General features: G+C 52.1%; 1 protein-coding gene across 10 annotated transcripts in view; it reads left to right on the plus strand.

The window, feature by feature from the left end:
• Positions 1 to 16,669, plus strand: part of AKNA (AT-hook transcription factor) — a 55,347-nt gene that overhangs the window by 19,361 nt on the left and 19,317 nt on the right. For all 10 annotated transcript variants that reach the window (XR_003523639.2, XR_003523641.2, XR_003523642.2 and 7 more), the window contains 8 exons: positions 1,660 to 1,734; positions 7,392 to 7,548; positions 8,245 to 8,387; positions 11,176 to 11,235; positions 13,167 to 13,294; positions 13,759 to 13,966; positions 15,495 to 15,652; positions 15,747 to 15,929. Coding sequence is in view for 6 of the 10 variants with exons in the window: in XM_027615144.2 (XP_027470945.1) it covers positions 1,660 to 1,734; positions 7,392 to 7,548; positions 8,245 to 8,387; positions 11,176 to 11,235; positions 13,167 to 13,294; positions 13,759 to 13,966; positions 15,495 to 15,652; positions 15,747 to 15,929 (1,112 nt within the window). In the remaining 4 variants the exon portion in view is untranslated. The remainder of the gene's footprint in view (positions 1 to 1,659; positions 1,735 to 7,391; positions 7,549 to 8,244; positions 8,388 to 11,175; positions 11,236 to 13,166; positions 13,295 to 13,758; positions 13,967 to 15,494; positions 15,653 to 15,746; positions 15,930 to 16,669) is intronic.

Consider the following 16,669-nt stretch of genomic DNA (forward strand, 5'->3'; position numbering starts at 1 on the left):
TAGGAAGTCTGACTGGGCCAAGAATCCCCTGCTGGTAGAGCGAGGGCTGTACCCGAGCTGTGAACATAGTCCTAAGCCCTTTGCTCAAGAAGAGCAGTGCTTACCCTCACGCCCCAAGGATAATCTGTGTGTGTGTGTGTGTGTGTGTTTGTTTTTAACTTCTACTGTGGGAAATTCAAAACATCTACAAGACAGAAAATGGTATAATGAACCCCCGAGTACCTGCCCCCCCGCCCCCAGCAGCCTTTTTCACCTATGGCCTCATCTCTTCCCCCACTCACCGTACTGGAATATTTTCGAAGCAAATTTCAGGCCTCAAATCATCTTACCCAGAAATATTTTAGTGTGTATGTCTAAAGATCAGGACTCTCTCTGAAACCTCACGATGCCATTAGCATACCTAAAAGCCAACCCCAATTCTTTAATATTATCCAATATCCAGTCCGTGTTCAGATGTCCCCTTTGTCTCATAAACGGCTTATTTATTTCAGTTGGTTCGAATCACGGTCCAAATGTGCCCTTCAAGTCTCCCCTATCCCACCCCCGTTTTTTTCAGATCTCCTTCTTCCTTTTAGTTTATTGGTTGAGGAAACCAGTCCCGTCCCGTAGAGTCTCCCACATTCTGGAGTTTGCCGACACACCGTCTCGTCTCTCTCCCTATGTCCCGCTGCCCTCTCCTTGTCCTGTATGTTGTCAGTCTAGAGCTCGAAGCTTTTTTGGGTTGCAGCCATCTGCTTATTTCCCCTCCAGACCACCAGCTCCATGCGGGTAGGATTTTTTTTTTTTTTTTTTTTGGCAAGAGCATGTCACAGGTGGTTCGTCATGGGATGCTTGCTCATTTCTTATGTGTGATGGTGATGGCCACCGATGGCCATGGCCTTGATCCAGTCCTCCCTTTGGGGTGACAAAGTGGTAGTATCCTAATGCTGTCATTCCTTCTGCACTTACTTGCCGGAAATCTTCTATAAAGGAAAATTTTCCCTCATCGACTGTTTGGTTACCAAGATCTTGTTCATGTGGGAAACACAGGAGAAACGCTTGCGTCTGTCCTTCTAATCACCAGTTTTCAGAGCAATGCATCTGTTCCCCGACCTCCTTCAAAGGCGGCGGGTGCCATTGTTTTCGCCTTTTCCCTGCCACGACTTGTTTGATGAAGCTGTTCAGTTTTGTCTGGGGCAAGTAGTGACTCTGAGTACATGCGATTGTGATTTCCAAGTCTTCTACGGGACCCTTGGATGATTCATTCCATCCACCATTAAAAACCCTCTTAGGAAGCTCATGCTCCTCAAGCGCTGGTAATAGAGCAGTGGGGAAGACGGATGTGGGCCTCAGCCCACAGAGCTGACAGACGCGCAGGGAGCTAGGATGGATGAGCACGTAGTTGCGGTCCTCGGTGACGGGTTATGCATCAAGGTAAACCAGCCCAGAGGCCCTCATCCCTGATTTACTGTCAGCGAAGTTAGCAGGCTGTCCTGCGCCTCTCCCACTCAGAATTTGGCCACGGGGGTGCGTGGGTTGCATGCGAGCCTGCAGGGCTCGGCTTAGCTCCCACCTCTGAGCTCTTGCACTCTGAGGAACCCTTTGGAGCCTGGGCTCCCCTGAGGGGTCTCACGGTGAGGGGTATGGGTGCATGACCCTGTTGCTCCTCCTCTCCCGCAGGAGGACTACCACAAGCTCCTCACCAAGTACGCTGAGGCCGAGAACACCATTGACCAGCTGCGCCTTGGGGCCAAGGTACCGGCTGGGGTAGGGTGGCGGTGGGGGCCTGGCCCCCGAGAGATGACACTCCCCCACAGTCTTTGCTCCTGCCTCCTGAGACCCCGGGGATATAGAAGAACCCAATCCTCAGTCTACCACAGGGTCCCTCTGTGACCCTGGGCATTGACCTTGCCCTCTCTGGGCTCCATCTCCTTTATCATTGATGAACTTTGATGTCCTTGAATCCTAGAATCTGGGTTCCCAGGATTTTCACCAGAGCAGCTCTGGGGTCAGACCACTTGGGCTCTGCTCCTGGCTCCATTACTGAGCGGCTGTGTGATGCCGAGCAAGTTTCTTGGGCTCTCTGAGCCTCAAGGGGGTAGCACAGAGCTTCTGCTCGGCTCCTGGTGCTTATTTCCTGGGCCTGATCCTTCCCGAATGTCTCATGCACAGCCTCCCCCCTCACCCCCTGACTGAATGTCCAGTATTGTAGCAGAGGGAGTGAGGAGGGGGAAATCCATCCACACCCATCCTGCTCAGCCCCCATCCTGCCTGGGGAGGAGGCTGTGAATTCTCACTTGGGGCCTTCCCCTTTCTGGGGGTGAGGCAGGAAGTGGGGCCTCTTACAGCCCCTCATGGCTTCCTGTGTCCTTTGCCCCGCCTCTTGCTGCATCAGGCCACAGTGGAGAGGGGGATGGGAGCTGAGGTGCAAAGACGCAGACCTTCCCTCTTCCTTGCCTGCTCTCTCAGGGCCCCCACCTGGCCTGTCCCTGTCGTGCTCCAGGACGCCTCCCCTGCCACAGGTTGCTGTCCAGCGTCCAGAGGCACTTCGGTGAAGTGTCTCCGAGGCAGCCCTGATAAGAAAACGGAAGAGGTCCCGTTCTGGGAGCAGTTCTCCTGTGTCCCCACACCCGTCAGGATGTGGGCAGGTCCCTTCCATCCTGGCCTCCTTGGGTACATCGGCGAAATCCTGGGAGCCAGTGGGTTCCCCCTGATGTCTTAAGGCTCCTTCTAGCTCTCTGAACGCCGGAGCCAGAGTCAGGGTGGGAGGGCAGGGGAAGTCGGGGAGGACCCAGGTGGGGCTTGGTGAGGCAGTCTCTGGGGGAACCATGCCCACATGGCTGCAGACTCCTAGAAGTTCCAAGGAGAGAGGAACTGGCCATTAAATCCAAACGCTCAGCTCCCCCGGCTAACAAATTGGGAATTGGGTCCCCAGGACGCAGAGGCTGCCAGAGTTCAAGGTCGGGGGCAGAGCCTTGGAGCATCTCCTCCCTCCCTCTTCTCCTTGCTTCCTCCGAGTGAGTCACTATATGAAAAGCATGTACCAGGGCCTGGCAAATACTTCTGAAGAGATGGGGACTCTTCTTTTGAATATTACTAATATGTTTATCGGGTGCCCGTGTGCGCCAAGGACAGGGCAGGCGTGGACACCAAGGGAGCACGGCCGTGGGGCCTCCTGTCATGGGTGCTTCCCCAGCCCGGTGGGGACCCAAAGTCTCCCCATGGGCGGTCACCTTGTTCCGGCTGATGACCCAGACCCATCTCTTGTGTGTGAGAGGAGCATAGGAGGGAAGGTGGGAGAGGCTGGGGAAGGTTCAGTACCAGCTCACCCACTCTCACTTTCTGGAAAAATGACTCCTTAGTTTGGGGGTTCTCCTCAAGAGAAGAGTGAGCATAGGTCAGCTAGACTCTTCCAGAAGCAGGATGATTCTCTCCCAGTCCTCCAGTCTCCCCTGCCGGGCCGTACAGGCAGGGCTTACCGTCCCGGTGGGCTGAAGAGGACACGGAGCCCGATCGGGGAGGGGATGGCATGGTCCCACGGGGTCAGCCGGGCTTTTGACCCTGTCCCCGGCTCTGTGGACTCCACCCTGAAGACTCAGGAGACCCCGGTGTGGCTTCCTGCTCAGAGCCCTTGCCGGGGAGGCCAGTTCACGGAGGCAGAAATGTTCCTGCTCCCTCAGACTAAGCCGGTGGAAGTGGACTCCCCAGGGACTTGCTGAGCGCCCCCCCTACTCTGCTCAGAGCCCACGGGGGAGGGGTGGACCCGTGTGGGAGGGAGCCAGGCTGGGGACATTGCCCTCAGGACACCCAGGCCAGCCCGGCGGTGGGTGGGCAGCAATGGGTGGGGACCTAGGGGAAAGCGACTGGCATATACTGAGCCGTGAAAAGGCGTCAGGCCCCAGGCTAAGTATTACCAGGGTCACCTCATTTGATCTGCACAAGAGAAAACTGAGGCACAGCCAGGCCGTGGTTTGTTCAAGACCCTACAGCTGGTAAGGGATTAAAAGTTGGGGATTAAACCCATGTCTGCCTGATTCCAGAATGGGCGCTCTTTTCCCCATGCCTGGGTGAGCAGGATTTGGGTTCTGGCGCTGGGCATGTGGCAGAGGCTCAGGGACAAGGCAGAATGACGATGTTATAGTAACAGCAGTGATAGCGATGTTTACTGAACACTGTCCTGAGTTATTTACCACTGGGGAAACTGAGGCACAGGGAAGCTAAGAAATTTGCCCATCGCTCAACAAGCAGGTGCCCGAGCTGGGCCTTGAGCCCAACAGTCTGGCTCCTAAGCCCACTATTAACCCCACCTTCTCTAGCAGAACCAGACTAGGCAATGGTGGGCCCTGCAGCTGGGGAGGCTGTGGGGGGGGCGTCCCAAGGCCTGGCCTGGGGGCACCCCTGGAACCGGACTGGGGGTGGGGGCAGGGAGCCAGGGCTCTCTTCTCTCCCCCAGCTCAGGGCCACAGTTGATGGTGATCTCACCGATTTGCTGTCAGGCTGTCACCTCCCCCAGCTGCTGTTCCTGGGCTCAGCTGCAGGGGCATCTGGAGGGGCTGAGGAGACCAGAAACTACCCCAGAAAGAGTTGGGGGAGGAAATTGCAGAAAACTGCCTTTCCTAAAATGTGTGTTCTGCTGACCACTAGTTGGTCCCAGAGCCCCTGATAGAGGTGTGTGTGTGTGTGTGTGTGTGTGTGTGTGTGTGTGCGCACGCGCGCACACGTGTGTGTGACGGGGGGGGGGGGGGGGGGGGGGCATGGAGCTTAGTCTTCAGAGGATTTGGGGGAAACATTTCCTATTCTCTCTACTCCCCCGCTCCTCGCCCCATTCATAAAGCCCATTAGCATTTTAAAGGCTCTGAGAAACCCATCTGTGCAAAGACTAGTCAGTTATTTAACCCTGTGTTTCCCACACTTGCTGATCTACTGTTCACTGATTAACCCCCCTGAGGGAGCTAATCCAGCCTCAGGGAGCTCCACAGGACACCCTGGCTTAAAAGGAGTGCCCTGGGGCACTGGGATGGGTGCTGCCTAAGTCCCGAGACAGATCCCGAGAGGGAGGGGCCTAAGCAGCTTCAAATTATCTGCACTTACCCCCAGCTCCCCCTTCCCGGGCCTCTACAAGGACTTTTGGCCCCTCGGCTGAAACAGTGCTTTCCTGTTGCTCCCCAGGTTGGGCCTTGGTGGGCTGGGCCTGAGGTGGGGTTGGGGGAAGGATGGGGCAGGGGAAGTATGCAGGAGGGCTTCCCCAGATTTGGGTCACCATGGGAGGAAAGGGGTGCTAGTGGGAAAGCCCCCACAGGCGGGTCTGAGCAGATGGCGGAGAGGATTATTAAAATCCAGCTTTGTTCTCATCAGAGGCTGGGTCTGAAGGAGGGGGAGGCGATGGGGGCCAGGCCATGCTGGGCCATTGTCCCTCACTTTGGAGTAGATTTTTCTGCCACAGCCAGGACGTGAAGAGCAGCTTAAGCAGGGAGAGGCTGCCTTCCTGGGGACTAGGGAGCTCCGTCTATCAGGCATACCCTAAACTGCCCACTCCTGACCCTGGGGCAGCAGGGAGCAGTAAGATAGCTGCCTGACCAGCTGGAGGGCACTGAGGCACCACAGGGGAATAGCTTTTCCAGGGACCTGCCTTCATGATGGCCCCATAAATGACAATGGTGATGATAATGGTGATGTGATGATGATGGAGAGAATGATGATGGTGATGATGGTGGAAATGGTGGTAAATATAGTGATAGTGGTGGTGATGATGGTGATGGTGACCATGATAGTGGTGATGATGGTGATGGTGATAACGGTGGTGATGGTGAAGATGGAGGTGATGGTGATAAGGATAGTGATGGTGGTGATAGTGATGATGACGGTGATAATGGTGAGGGTGGTGGTGATGGTGTTAACGGTGATGGTGATGGTGTTGATGATGGTGATGACGGTGAGGGTGGTGGTGATGGTGTTAATGGTGATGGTGATGGTGTTGATGATGGTGATGATGGTGATGATGGTGATGGTGATGGTGATGATGGTGATGGTGGTAATGGTAATGATGATGGTGATGATAGTGATGATGATGGTGATGATGGTAATGGTGGTGATGGTGGTGATGATGGTGATGATGATGGTGATGGTGGTGATGGCGATGATGGTGGTGATGGTGATGATGGTGATGGTGATGGTGATGATGACGGTGATGATGGTGATTGTGGTAATGGTGATGATGGTGATGATGGTGATGATGATGGTGATGATGGTGTTGGTGATGGTGATGATGGCAATGATGGTGATGATGGTGGTGATGGTGATGATGGCGCTGGTGATGGTGATGGTGATGGTGGTGATGGTGATGATCATGATGATGATGATGGCAATGATGGTGATGTTGATAATAGTGATAGTGATGATGATCGTGACGATGATGATGTTGGGAATTGTGATGTGTAATGATGGTAACAATAATAATGGTGATGATGAATATGAGGATGGTGGCTTCTGTTTACTGAGAACTCATTTTGTGCACAGAGAACAGTTAAATCACCTGTTCTAGGACTCAGAAGTGGCCAGTGGTAAAGCCCACTGGTGAATATTTTTAGCTTTGTGGGCCATACAGCCTCTGTGGTAATGACTCAGCGCCGCCGTGGTAGCATGAAAGACCATAGATAATACATAAGCAAGCATAGCTGTGTCCACTAGAACAGTATTCACAAAAACAGACCATAGTTGGCCAACCCCTGCACTGGACCACCATCCCTACATGGGTCTCCTCTAATCTTGTGCTTCCTTGGCCCATCGGCCTGATTCCAGACTGGGCTGTTTACCATTTGAAATCCACCCTCGAGGGATGGAGACCCCCTAGCTGAGAGATTACTTTGCTCACTTGTTGGTTTACGCACTCATTCAAAGAGCCATCAATTGCTGTTATTATTATCAATGTGATCATTATGACTGAAATGCTTTTATTAATAATAAATAGTATATAATTATATTTATATTTGCTGTATGTTAAATACCATATTAATTATAATTGTGGTTACATTGTGAATTATTATAACAAATATTAAAAATGGAAAAGCATAGTCTTTAGGGTCGCAGCAGGTTACAATCTGAGCCCAAGGATTTATAGCTGGAGATTTTGAGTGAGTGACTTAACCAGAGTCTCAGTTTCCTTTTCTGTAAAATGTAGATGATAGTCCCTGCCTTGCCTCCCCTTCAGAGCTGCCATAAAGAGAGGATGAAAGGGCCTGTAAGTCCTTGACCCAGTGTTTGGCCGCCACCCAAGGGCTCCACTAATGGTAGTATTTATTATTACAAGGCATGTTTGTCGAGGGCCTAAGTGATGGTGTGAATGAAGGGGAGGCCTGTTGGGAGGCTTGCCCCATCCCTGACTTGGCTCTGCTCATGCCTCCCCTCCCGGACAGGTGAACCTGTACTCGGACCAGCCCCAGCCCAGCCACAGCATGCATACAGGGACGGTGCCCCAGGGGACCAAGGTCTTGTCCTTCAGCATCCCACAGCCCCACTCTGTGCTGTGGTGGTCGGGCCCTACCGAAGCCCCACAGACTTCTGGGACCTCAGGTGAGCCTGGGCGAGGAAATGGGACTGGAGGGCCTTCTGCCTGTGATTCTGCTCTGGAGGCACTTGGTTTCCCCTTGGAGTGACACTGGCTTCAGGCCAGGGGAGGGAGGGAGACGAGTTCCCTGGGACCTTTGACTTGAAGAGGGCAAATAGAGATGGGGAAAGCATCTTGCTTAGAGCCAGAGCAGCCTGGGAAAAGCCCGACTCTGCACTTGGCAGTTGAGTGATCTTGGGCCCATTGCAGAACAGAGAGCGCTGTCACTATGGAGCCCACATGGGGGCCAGGCTCTGCGCCAAGGCTTGCCATGCATGATCCCAGTTAATCTCCCCGTCAGTCCCCCTGAGAGTCAAGGAAACCAAGGCTCAGAGAGGCGAGGACATGCTGAAGGTCACAGTGCTATAGGGGAAGGGAGAGGGTGGGGCTTTGGACCCCAGTCTTTCTGAGTTAGAGCCTGAACCACTGACCGGGAAACCAGAGGCCTGTCTCGGCCCCAGCTGTGCGTTCTAGGGCAGATCCAGACCTTGCTCTCCCCTATACAGCGCCCATCCCGCATCCTGGGGCCCGTGTGAGGACAGTGTGATTGTGATACGACAGTTGTAGCTTGATGATGGCGGGTGTGGTTCTGAGGTTCGCTGAGTCCCTCACCCCAGGAAGGACAGTTCTTGGCCCCAGCATTGAGTGGTTGTGCATTCCAGGGTGGCCGTCAGCTCAAGGAGACCTGAACCCCTCCTTGTCTACCCCAGCGTGGCTTCTGGAGAACCCGGTCATCACCCAGGACCAGCCATCAGCAGAACGGACCCAGGAGTTGGCCACTCAGGCCAGCCGGTTCATGGCCAAGGTGAGGGGAACCCCGGCTTTGCCCCGGGGAGACACAACTCACCTGGAGAAAGCAGAGCCTCTGCCTGCTTGAGTAAGAAGCTCTCCACAAGGCTCCCTTGTTCCTCCCTTACTGGAGGTAACTTGGCCATCTCGAAAAACGTGAGCCTCTGCCCTGGTTTAGAGACCATTTGGTCTAGAGCCTCCTCCTTGTCACTCAGCGCCGGGTTTCACTCCCTCTGTTGGCACTGTGTCTCATCACTCATCAAACTCTCTCCAGCTGTGCTTGAAAGTATCTCCTAGGTCCCCCGCCAGGGGAGACTCTCAGCCCTTCCAGGATTCTGGAAGGGTAACAGAACCTCCACTCTACCTGTTCCTCTTCAGGATAAATCACCCCACTTTCTTAGTTAATTCATTACAGACATCCATTCTCAGTCCCTTCTCAAAGGGCCTTTATATTTTCACCAAACAGTCCAAGTAACTGTGAGTTGTTTGCAGGTCTATTTATAACTATACACTTGGCCTTCTGCCAAAAGGGCTTTAGAGCAGCTGAGAAAAAACCTGCATTATAACCACCTTCTGAAGACGGAAGGAAGGGAACTGGGGGCAAAGGGGAAGTAAGGGTAGAAAAAAACCAGAGTGAACTTAGTGTAAAGTGAATAAACAAAATGTCCTGTTGGACCCTGAATGCTTTGAGCTTCCCAGCTGTCAATGCAAAAAGGGAAATGCAGCAGTTACATATATTACCGTGTTCATAAAAAAATTCCTTCAGAGAAATACCATTATTTATTTTTTGGTAACCATTTTACTGAGATAGAATTCACATATCACACAATTTTCCCTGTTAAAGTTAATAAGCTTCAGTAGGTTTTACTATATTCACAGTCATGCAGTCATCCCCACAGTCGGCCTTAGAACATTTTCTTTTTTCTTTTTTTTTTTAAAGATTTTATTTATTTATTTGACAGAGAGAGAGACAGTGAGAGCAGGAACACAAGCAGGGGGAGTGGGAGAGGGAGAAGCAGGCTTCCCGCGGAGCAGGGAGCCCGATGCGGGGCTCGGTCCCAGCATCCAGGGATCATGACCTGAGCCGAAGGCAGACGCTTAACAACTGAGCCACCCAGGCGCCCGGCCTTAGAACATTTTCATCACCCAATAAGAGACTCCATATCCATGAAGGGGTCGCTCCCCATTCCCCCTGTCCCGGCCCCCAGTGGCTGCTCACCTACTTTGTCTCCACGGGTTTGCCTCTTCTGGACATTTCATATAAATAGAGTCCTAGAACAGTTGTCCTTTTGTATCTGGCTTCTTTGGCTGATCCAAATGTCTTTACACGTGTATCATAGTAACATGAACAGGTACTTTATCCTGTGTAATCACCACCATTCTGAGTCCCATCGCTGGAGGGATGAGTCTTCCTGTCCTGTGTGTTATAAAGCAAAGCCAAGGTCATCACACTGAGCAGGAGCTGGGGCACCAGCTGACCCCTGATGATCTAGAGCTGTATTGTTTGAATAGGAACCACAGGTCGTGTGGTTCCTGAGCACTTGACAGGTGGCCGGTCCAAACTGAGATGTTCTGTCAGTGGAAAACATATGCTGGATCTCAAAGATGTAATGTGACAAAAGAATATAAAATATCTCATTGGTAATTTTTTCATTGATTACATGTCAAAATAATAGTTTAGGGTCATAAAATGTATTATTAAAATTAATTCACCTGTTACTTCTTTACATTTTAAATACGGCTATTAGAAAATCTTATTTTATAGAAAATTTTAAATTGTATAGGTAGCTTACATTTCTATTTTATATATATGTTATGTAATATCATTGTATTATATAAATTTCTGTATTATATTTTGGCACTAACCTAGAGCTTTCCTAGAAATCCCAGAAATTCCCAAATCACCTTTGCCCTTTTTTTCCTAGTTAAAAATTGTTTTGTAAAGGTAATAGACGTACACGGTAAAGACCCTCACATAATACGAAGGCCATATTCAGTAAAAACTCTGTTTTCCCGTACTTTCCCTTCTGTTTTGTGCAAAAAAGTTCAACACATACATGTGTTTATAGAAATGGTCACGTAAGTAAGTATGTGTGCTATGCTGTACCCTGACTTTTTTAATATCCCGAAGTTGAATATTTCTGGGTAGCCAATGAATTCACTTTGTTCAAAGTTCAAAAGATGCGTATAGTAGAAACACTTCCCCCATCCCTGCCCCCCCCCGCCCCTGCCACCCAGTGCTCTGCCCCAGAAGCAATGAATGTTTTAGTTTCTTGCATCCTTCTAGAGGTCGTTTATAATATACAGGCAAATGTATTTATATTTTTCCTTTTTTATTCTCTCGATATTTTATACAGATGGTAGCGTATTATAAAGACTGGCCTGTCCCTTGATTTGACACCAAAAAGTAGGTCTTACTTTATCCAGGAGCAGGTACACATAGCCCTTCCTCTTCTTGATGGCTGCATGCTATTCCACAGATAGGCTTTTATATCGTTTCCCATTGCCCCCCAGTTGTGCTGCAGTGAACATTCCTGGCTCATAGGCCTTCATGCACATGAGTGAGTGTGCTTTGCTATCGATAAATTCTGGGAGGCTCCACTTTGATTTTTTCCTAACGCTGCCAGGGCTGAGGCCCATGGTGGGGTCAATGTCTGGCATCCGCCTTTCCGTGCTTGGCAGAAAACCCACATCCTGAGGCGGGACCCAGTTCCTGGTGCCAAAGCATGAATGTGACATCCTGTAGGACCCATCTTCTAGGGTCTGGACTAATGGACCGTGTTTCCTTTCGTCCCAATGCCCAGGTGGAGGCCTTTGCAGCACTGATGCAGGCGGGACGGCTGACAGCCCAGGACCAACTCAAGGTACTGCCCACTGTGGGAGATGCCCTTGGAGCTGTCTCCCACAGCCACGTCCCTGAAGCCTCGTCTGCCACAGGACAGGCCAGAGAATCGCAGACACACACACTGCTTAGCTTGCCAGGACCACGATCACGATAGCGCAGGATTACCGCTCCTTAGGCGACGATGATGACGATGATGGTGGGCCAGGCACCGTGGCGAGCCTCGGATGCCCACGGTTTCATTTTCTCGTAGAAAACCGGTAAGGCAGTTACAGTCATCACCCCCTTTAACTGGAATGGAATGGGGCAGCCCAGACCCCAAGTCCAGCGTGGTCATAACTGGCTGGCACTGCTTCCCACTGACTATGCTGCTTCTCAGCCACCAGAAAAAGACTTTCTCTTTTCTTTACTTTTCTTTATTATAAAAGTAATTGCCCAATATTTGAAAACCAAGGGGAAAAGGGGAGGAGAGCCTTAATCTAACCGTTACTGACTTATTTCCTTTTGGACTTTGGTATTTCTAGATAAACTATAGTCATGTATAAAATCTAGACTTCTGCTGCATCAGCCAGGATCCTGGGAAGGGAGCAGGTGGGGCTCTGGAAGCTGGGAGTGAGGGGGTCGAGGCAGGGGCTGTTAGCAGGGCTGTGGGCAGCATCCAGGAAGCCCAGGACTGACTGTTCCCAGCAGGTGGGGAGGCTAGGTGTCAATGGAGGCACAGAGTAGGTGGGGAGAAGAGCTCAGGAGGGGTGGAGAGGGGCAAATGCAGCACACTTGGTTTGTAAAAACAATTACTCTATTTCACTGTGTCATTACTATGTTCCTAATGACTGTGTTAGCATGTAGACGTCATCCGTTTTTCCAATTGCAAAATGTGTGCTTTGTGTTACAGTATCTCATTGAGAGGGTGAGCAAGGACCTTGAACATCAAAAACCATTCCTTTTCTTCCCCTCTATTTCATTCCCCCGTATCCGGGGAGGTCGGGAGCTGTTGGAAGATCAAGCTTGCCCGGGAACTAGACTCTAGGTTGCCCTTGCACTCAGTCTGCCCTCTGTATAGAATGAGTGGGGTGGGGCTGATAATAAGCCAGGGATGGGGATCCAACCTCCCACAGTGTTAGCCGTCTGTTAGCGCTCACCACACTTGCTGCGGAGGCCTAGAGTCATTGCTAGGCCCATGAGCTCTGGAGCTAGAGGGCCTGGGTTCAGACTCCGACTACCACTTGCTTGCTCGCTCACTGTGTGACCTTCACCAACTTACATAACCTCTCTGAGCCTCAGTTCCTCCTCTTTAAATGAAGATGATGATAAACTACCTCTCTCATTAGGATTATGTTGGTGAATATTAAATGAATTGAATTAATTAAACTCATTATTTAACTAGTAAATTAATTGAATTAATTAACTGAATAATGAATAACACAAAACGCTTTAGCATAGAGCCTCAGTGCTCAGTAGATGGTAGCTACTGTTATCCGTAGTATGGTGGTGATAAGATCATCTGTCATGCTGGTCTATAAGGATTTGGGAACAGAGGGACTTGTGTCCAGATCCACAGTTTGGAAAAGAAGCATGAGGATCCGTGGTCTTTCAAGTACTAGGTCCTTATGGGGACAGAGTAATGGTGTATTTGACACCAGGAGCACCATGGAACATCAGAGAACTTGCAGCTCTACCCAGGAGAGACTGGTGCTCTCTGGAGCTGGTGCCAAGGCTCTAAGCCGTGCCTCTGCCCTGCTAGTCTGATGGCAGAGGCTAGACTGGGGCAGGAGGTTTTAGAGTCCGAACCCCAGCCTTTCAGTGACTTGGGGGCCCAGAGGATGGGTCTCCTGCCCCCCCCCCCCCCGCCCCACCCGACACCCAACCGCCATGAGCTATCTCGACCACTGTATCTGCAGGGACAGAGCCCCAGGGGGCTGGGTGCTCAGTCTTCTTGGCCTCGTCTGGTTGCAGGTCTTCCAGCGCCTAAAGGCTGTCCATACAGCCCTGGAGGAGGAGTACCTGAAGGCCTGCAGGGAGCAGCAACTGGCCCAGCAGCTTGCCGGCTCCCCGGGGACACCTGGAAAATTCGATCCTGGCAGGTATGTGCTGGGGAGAGAGGCCCCTGGTTCCCTTGGTCACCAGGAGGGGCACACTTTGTCCTTATACTTCATCCACTACAGGAAGAGGGAGAAATCCTACCCCGATTAGCAACATATCCAGGTGGGGGAACGCCTGAAGGCTGAGATCAGTGCCCTTTTGGACTCACTGCAATGAGAAGCGACCTTGGAGATGAGACCCGAAAGCACTCATCAGAGTGGGGAACCGAGGCCAGAGGGGGGACTGACTCAAGGTCCCAGAGCCTGCTGGTGGCAGAGGCCTCCTGGTTCCCAGTGGAGTCCCTTTTCACCTTGTTTTGTCGAGTTCTCCACGTAATCCAAATTAGGACGTTGAATGCACCCTCCGTGGTCATTCTCTGGGGTTTGTGCTCGGAAGCTCAGCCTCCCAGCCCTGCCCGATGTGGCTGCTGTAACAGGGTCTGGGTGCTGGTGTCTCCCCGTTGCAGGGAGCTAGAGGAGGAGATATTCCAGCTGGGAATTCGCCTGGAAGAGCTGAAGGACCACATGGACCAGAACCAGCAGGAGCCTGAGCGAGTCGGGTCAGACTGCACTCCGGACAGCCTCGCAGCCTCGCCCTCCCCGCACCAGCCGGCGTGCCTGCCTTCTCCTTCAGGACAAGCCTCCAACCCCGCCATCCATACCCTCTGCCCTCAGGTACCTTCCTGCCCAGCCATACTGGACCATCCCTTCCTTCTCTTCTCCATTAGTTGGCTTCTTCCCTACATACTTGGGAAGTAGGTGCCAAGTTCCAGTAGTGCTGGCCCATGGTGGAAATTCAGTGGGAAGCAGACAGAAATGGGTGGCCTCTACCCTCATGGCATTTTCTTTCTGGCTGGACTAATTCTATTTTTCTCAGGGCTCCAAAGGAGAATTATGGGGCTCTAGGAGAGTAGGTAACAGGGTTACATGACTGAGGTTAAAGGGCAGGAGAAATTTTCCTTGAGGAAGAAATGTTTTAATGGGATCTGAGAGTGAGTGGGACTTGCTTCATGCAGAAGAAGAGAAGCCATGCAGCAGGGAAAACAGTCTGTGCAAAGGCCCTGTGGTTAGAGTATGGAACATGAGGGGGCAGTTGTCTGAGTGCTGGCTGGAGAGGGGGCAGGCGCCCCATGATGTCAGGGCTTGCAAGTCCCGGCAAGGGTTTGGCCTTAAACTGTGCGGCGTTTTTCAGCAGGGCATGTTCAAAGAAGGTCTGCAGGTAGGTGGGGTGGGGGCAGGGCAGATGGAGAGGTGTGGGTGGACCTGAGAGAGGTGTAGAAGGCCCGTTTGCCTGGATGTGCCCTGGGAGTGAGAAGAAAGGGGGAAGGGATGGCCTCCAGCATCCCAAGGGACTATTCAGTCCAGGGGACTAGTCACAGATCAGGAGACACTAGACAAGGGCCCTACGCAGAAGGGACTTGGTAGAAGTCTCTCTCTGGCCCACATCACAAGCCCCTAGGAGACGATCACTGTTTGCGTGCCATATAGCTGAGCAGAGTGAGGGTACAGCGGTCACACCAGGGACAGCAGGGGAGTCTCTAGACCTTGCCGCCCGTGCTGTGTTGGGGACAGAGCAGGAGAAAGGCCCAGCATGGCAGGTGAGGTGGGGGTTGCCGGAGGGCTGGGCTCTGGTGAGATAGCCCTGACGGCGGAGCCCTTGGCAGCCTAGGGATGTGGGGGAAGCTCTCACACTGGGGAAACCTCCACTGGGTGCTGCCTCATGCACCAATGGGTGAAAACCCGAGTGCCTCATCCTGAGCGGCTCCCATGCTCCCTCAGGGAAGGTGTTTTGGGGGCTGGGTGTCCATATTTGATGGAGCGAGTGAGGAGAGATGCTTCTGGAAGGAAATCTGGGTTCAAATCTCAGCTCTGGCCCTCACTTCTGTTGTAAGTTTGGGCAAATCATTTGAGCTTCAGTTTCCTGTCTATAAAATGGGCTGTGATAACCATCCCTGCTGGGCTTATTGGGAGGTGCTGTCTGAACCGTGCCTGGCGGGGAGTAGGTGTTCAGTTAATGGCAGTCCGTGCTAAAGATCGCACCTTCCACTCCCTTCGCTCTGCCCACACATGAACGTGTGACAGGGTGCGTGAGTCTCACCTATTACTCTTCAGCACCCAGCATGAGCCTGGTATAAGGTAGGTCCCCAAAAAGTGGTGTTTGGTTATCTGCTGAATCTCTGTCCCTCTGACTTTCTGGCCCCAGCCTGATGCCGCCAGCAGCATGGGCCCCTGCGCATCGCCCGTAAACGTGGAGCTTAGTGCTGCCAGCAATGAGGGGGAGGACAGGCCCCTGGGCCTCCCGGCCCCTCTCAGGCCCAAGGAGTTGCAGGTGGAGCAGGATCTCCATGGCCTCCTGGAGCGGTGAGTACCAGGAGGAAGGTCAGTGGGTCCGGCCCAGTGACAGGACCTTGGCTGGCCTTGCTGGGCAGAAGTCATGCTCCTCTGTGTTCTTCAGGTACCTCAGCGTGAAGTCCCTCCCAGAAGCCATGAAGATGGAGGCGGAGGAGGAGGAAGACGGGCAAGGCCACATAGTGGAAGTGGACGGGCCAGCTCCAGCTCCAGGAAACTCCGAGGCCACCAGGATCCCCATAAGGCAGCTCCCAGCACTGGCCAAAAGAAGTCACAGGACCCCCCTCAAGTATGTCCATGAGCCCCCCGATTTGTCCCCAGACCGACTCTGAAACCACAGGGGTGGTAATGGTCCTAGTGAGCGAGATGGCTCTTTGCCACTTAGCAATGGCCTTCGTGACCTGTTGCTCACGTCTCTCCAAGCCGTGGGACAAATACACCACCGAGAGCACTTGCAGAGATTTGGGTGGGTGGACATGGTTTCGGTAGGACACAGGCAGTGCTAGATACTATTATTCTCCTTTTGAGTCTCAGACCTTCCAAGTACATCAAGGAGAAGGTTTCAGTGCCATTACGTCCTCAGTGCCTCTCTTGATCTTCCTTTAAGAACAAAGAGAGAAAGAAAGAGACAGAACACATGAGCAGGCCTGGGCCCAGAGCCTAGACGACAGGATCTCTCGAGAAGAGAGTACTACTGTTCTCATGTGTCTTCTGTTTATGTCTAAAGTTAGTGTCTATTTTTCAGACAAAATACTGATCTTCTATTTCTAATGATGACATAAGCCTTTGAGGAGATTGAAGTTTCTGGAAGGGGCTGAGGTAGGGGGGAGAGGACCCAAGTTCCCGAAGCCTGAGAAATGATACTGTAGCTTTGTTTCCACAAACAAACTACTGTAGTTTGTTTCTATACTGTTGTCGCTGTGTTGCGTTGGGCGGTTTTTGTTGGCCATCCCCATTTGACGTATGAGAAAAGTAAAGTTCAGAGAGGGACGGTGCCTTGCCCAAGGTCACACAGCTATAGAAGATGGC

Source organism: Zalophus californianus, chromosome 13, assembly GCF_009762305.2.
Source record: "Zalophus californianus isolate mZalCal1 chromosome 13, mZalCal1.pri.v2, whole genome shotgun sequence".
Taxonomy (NCBI): domain Eukaryota; kingdom Metazoa; phylum Chordata; class Mammalia; order Carnivora; family Otariidae; genus Zalophus; species Zalophus californianus.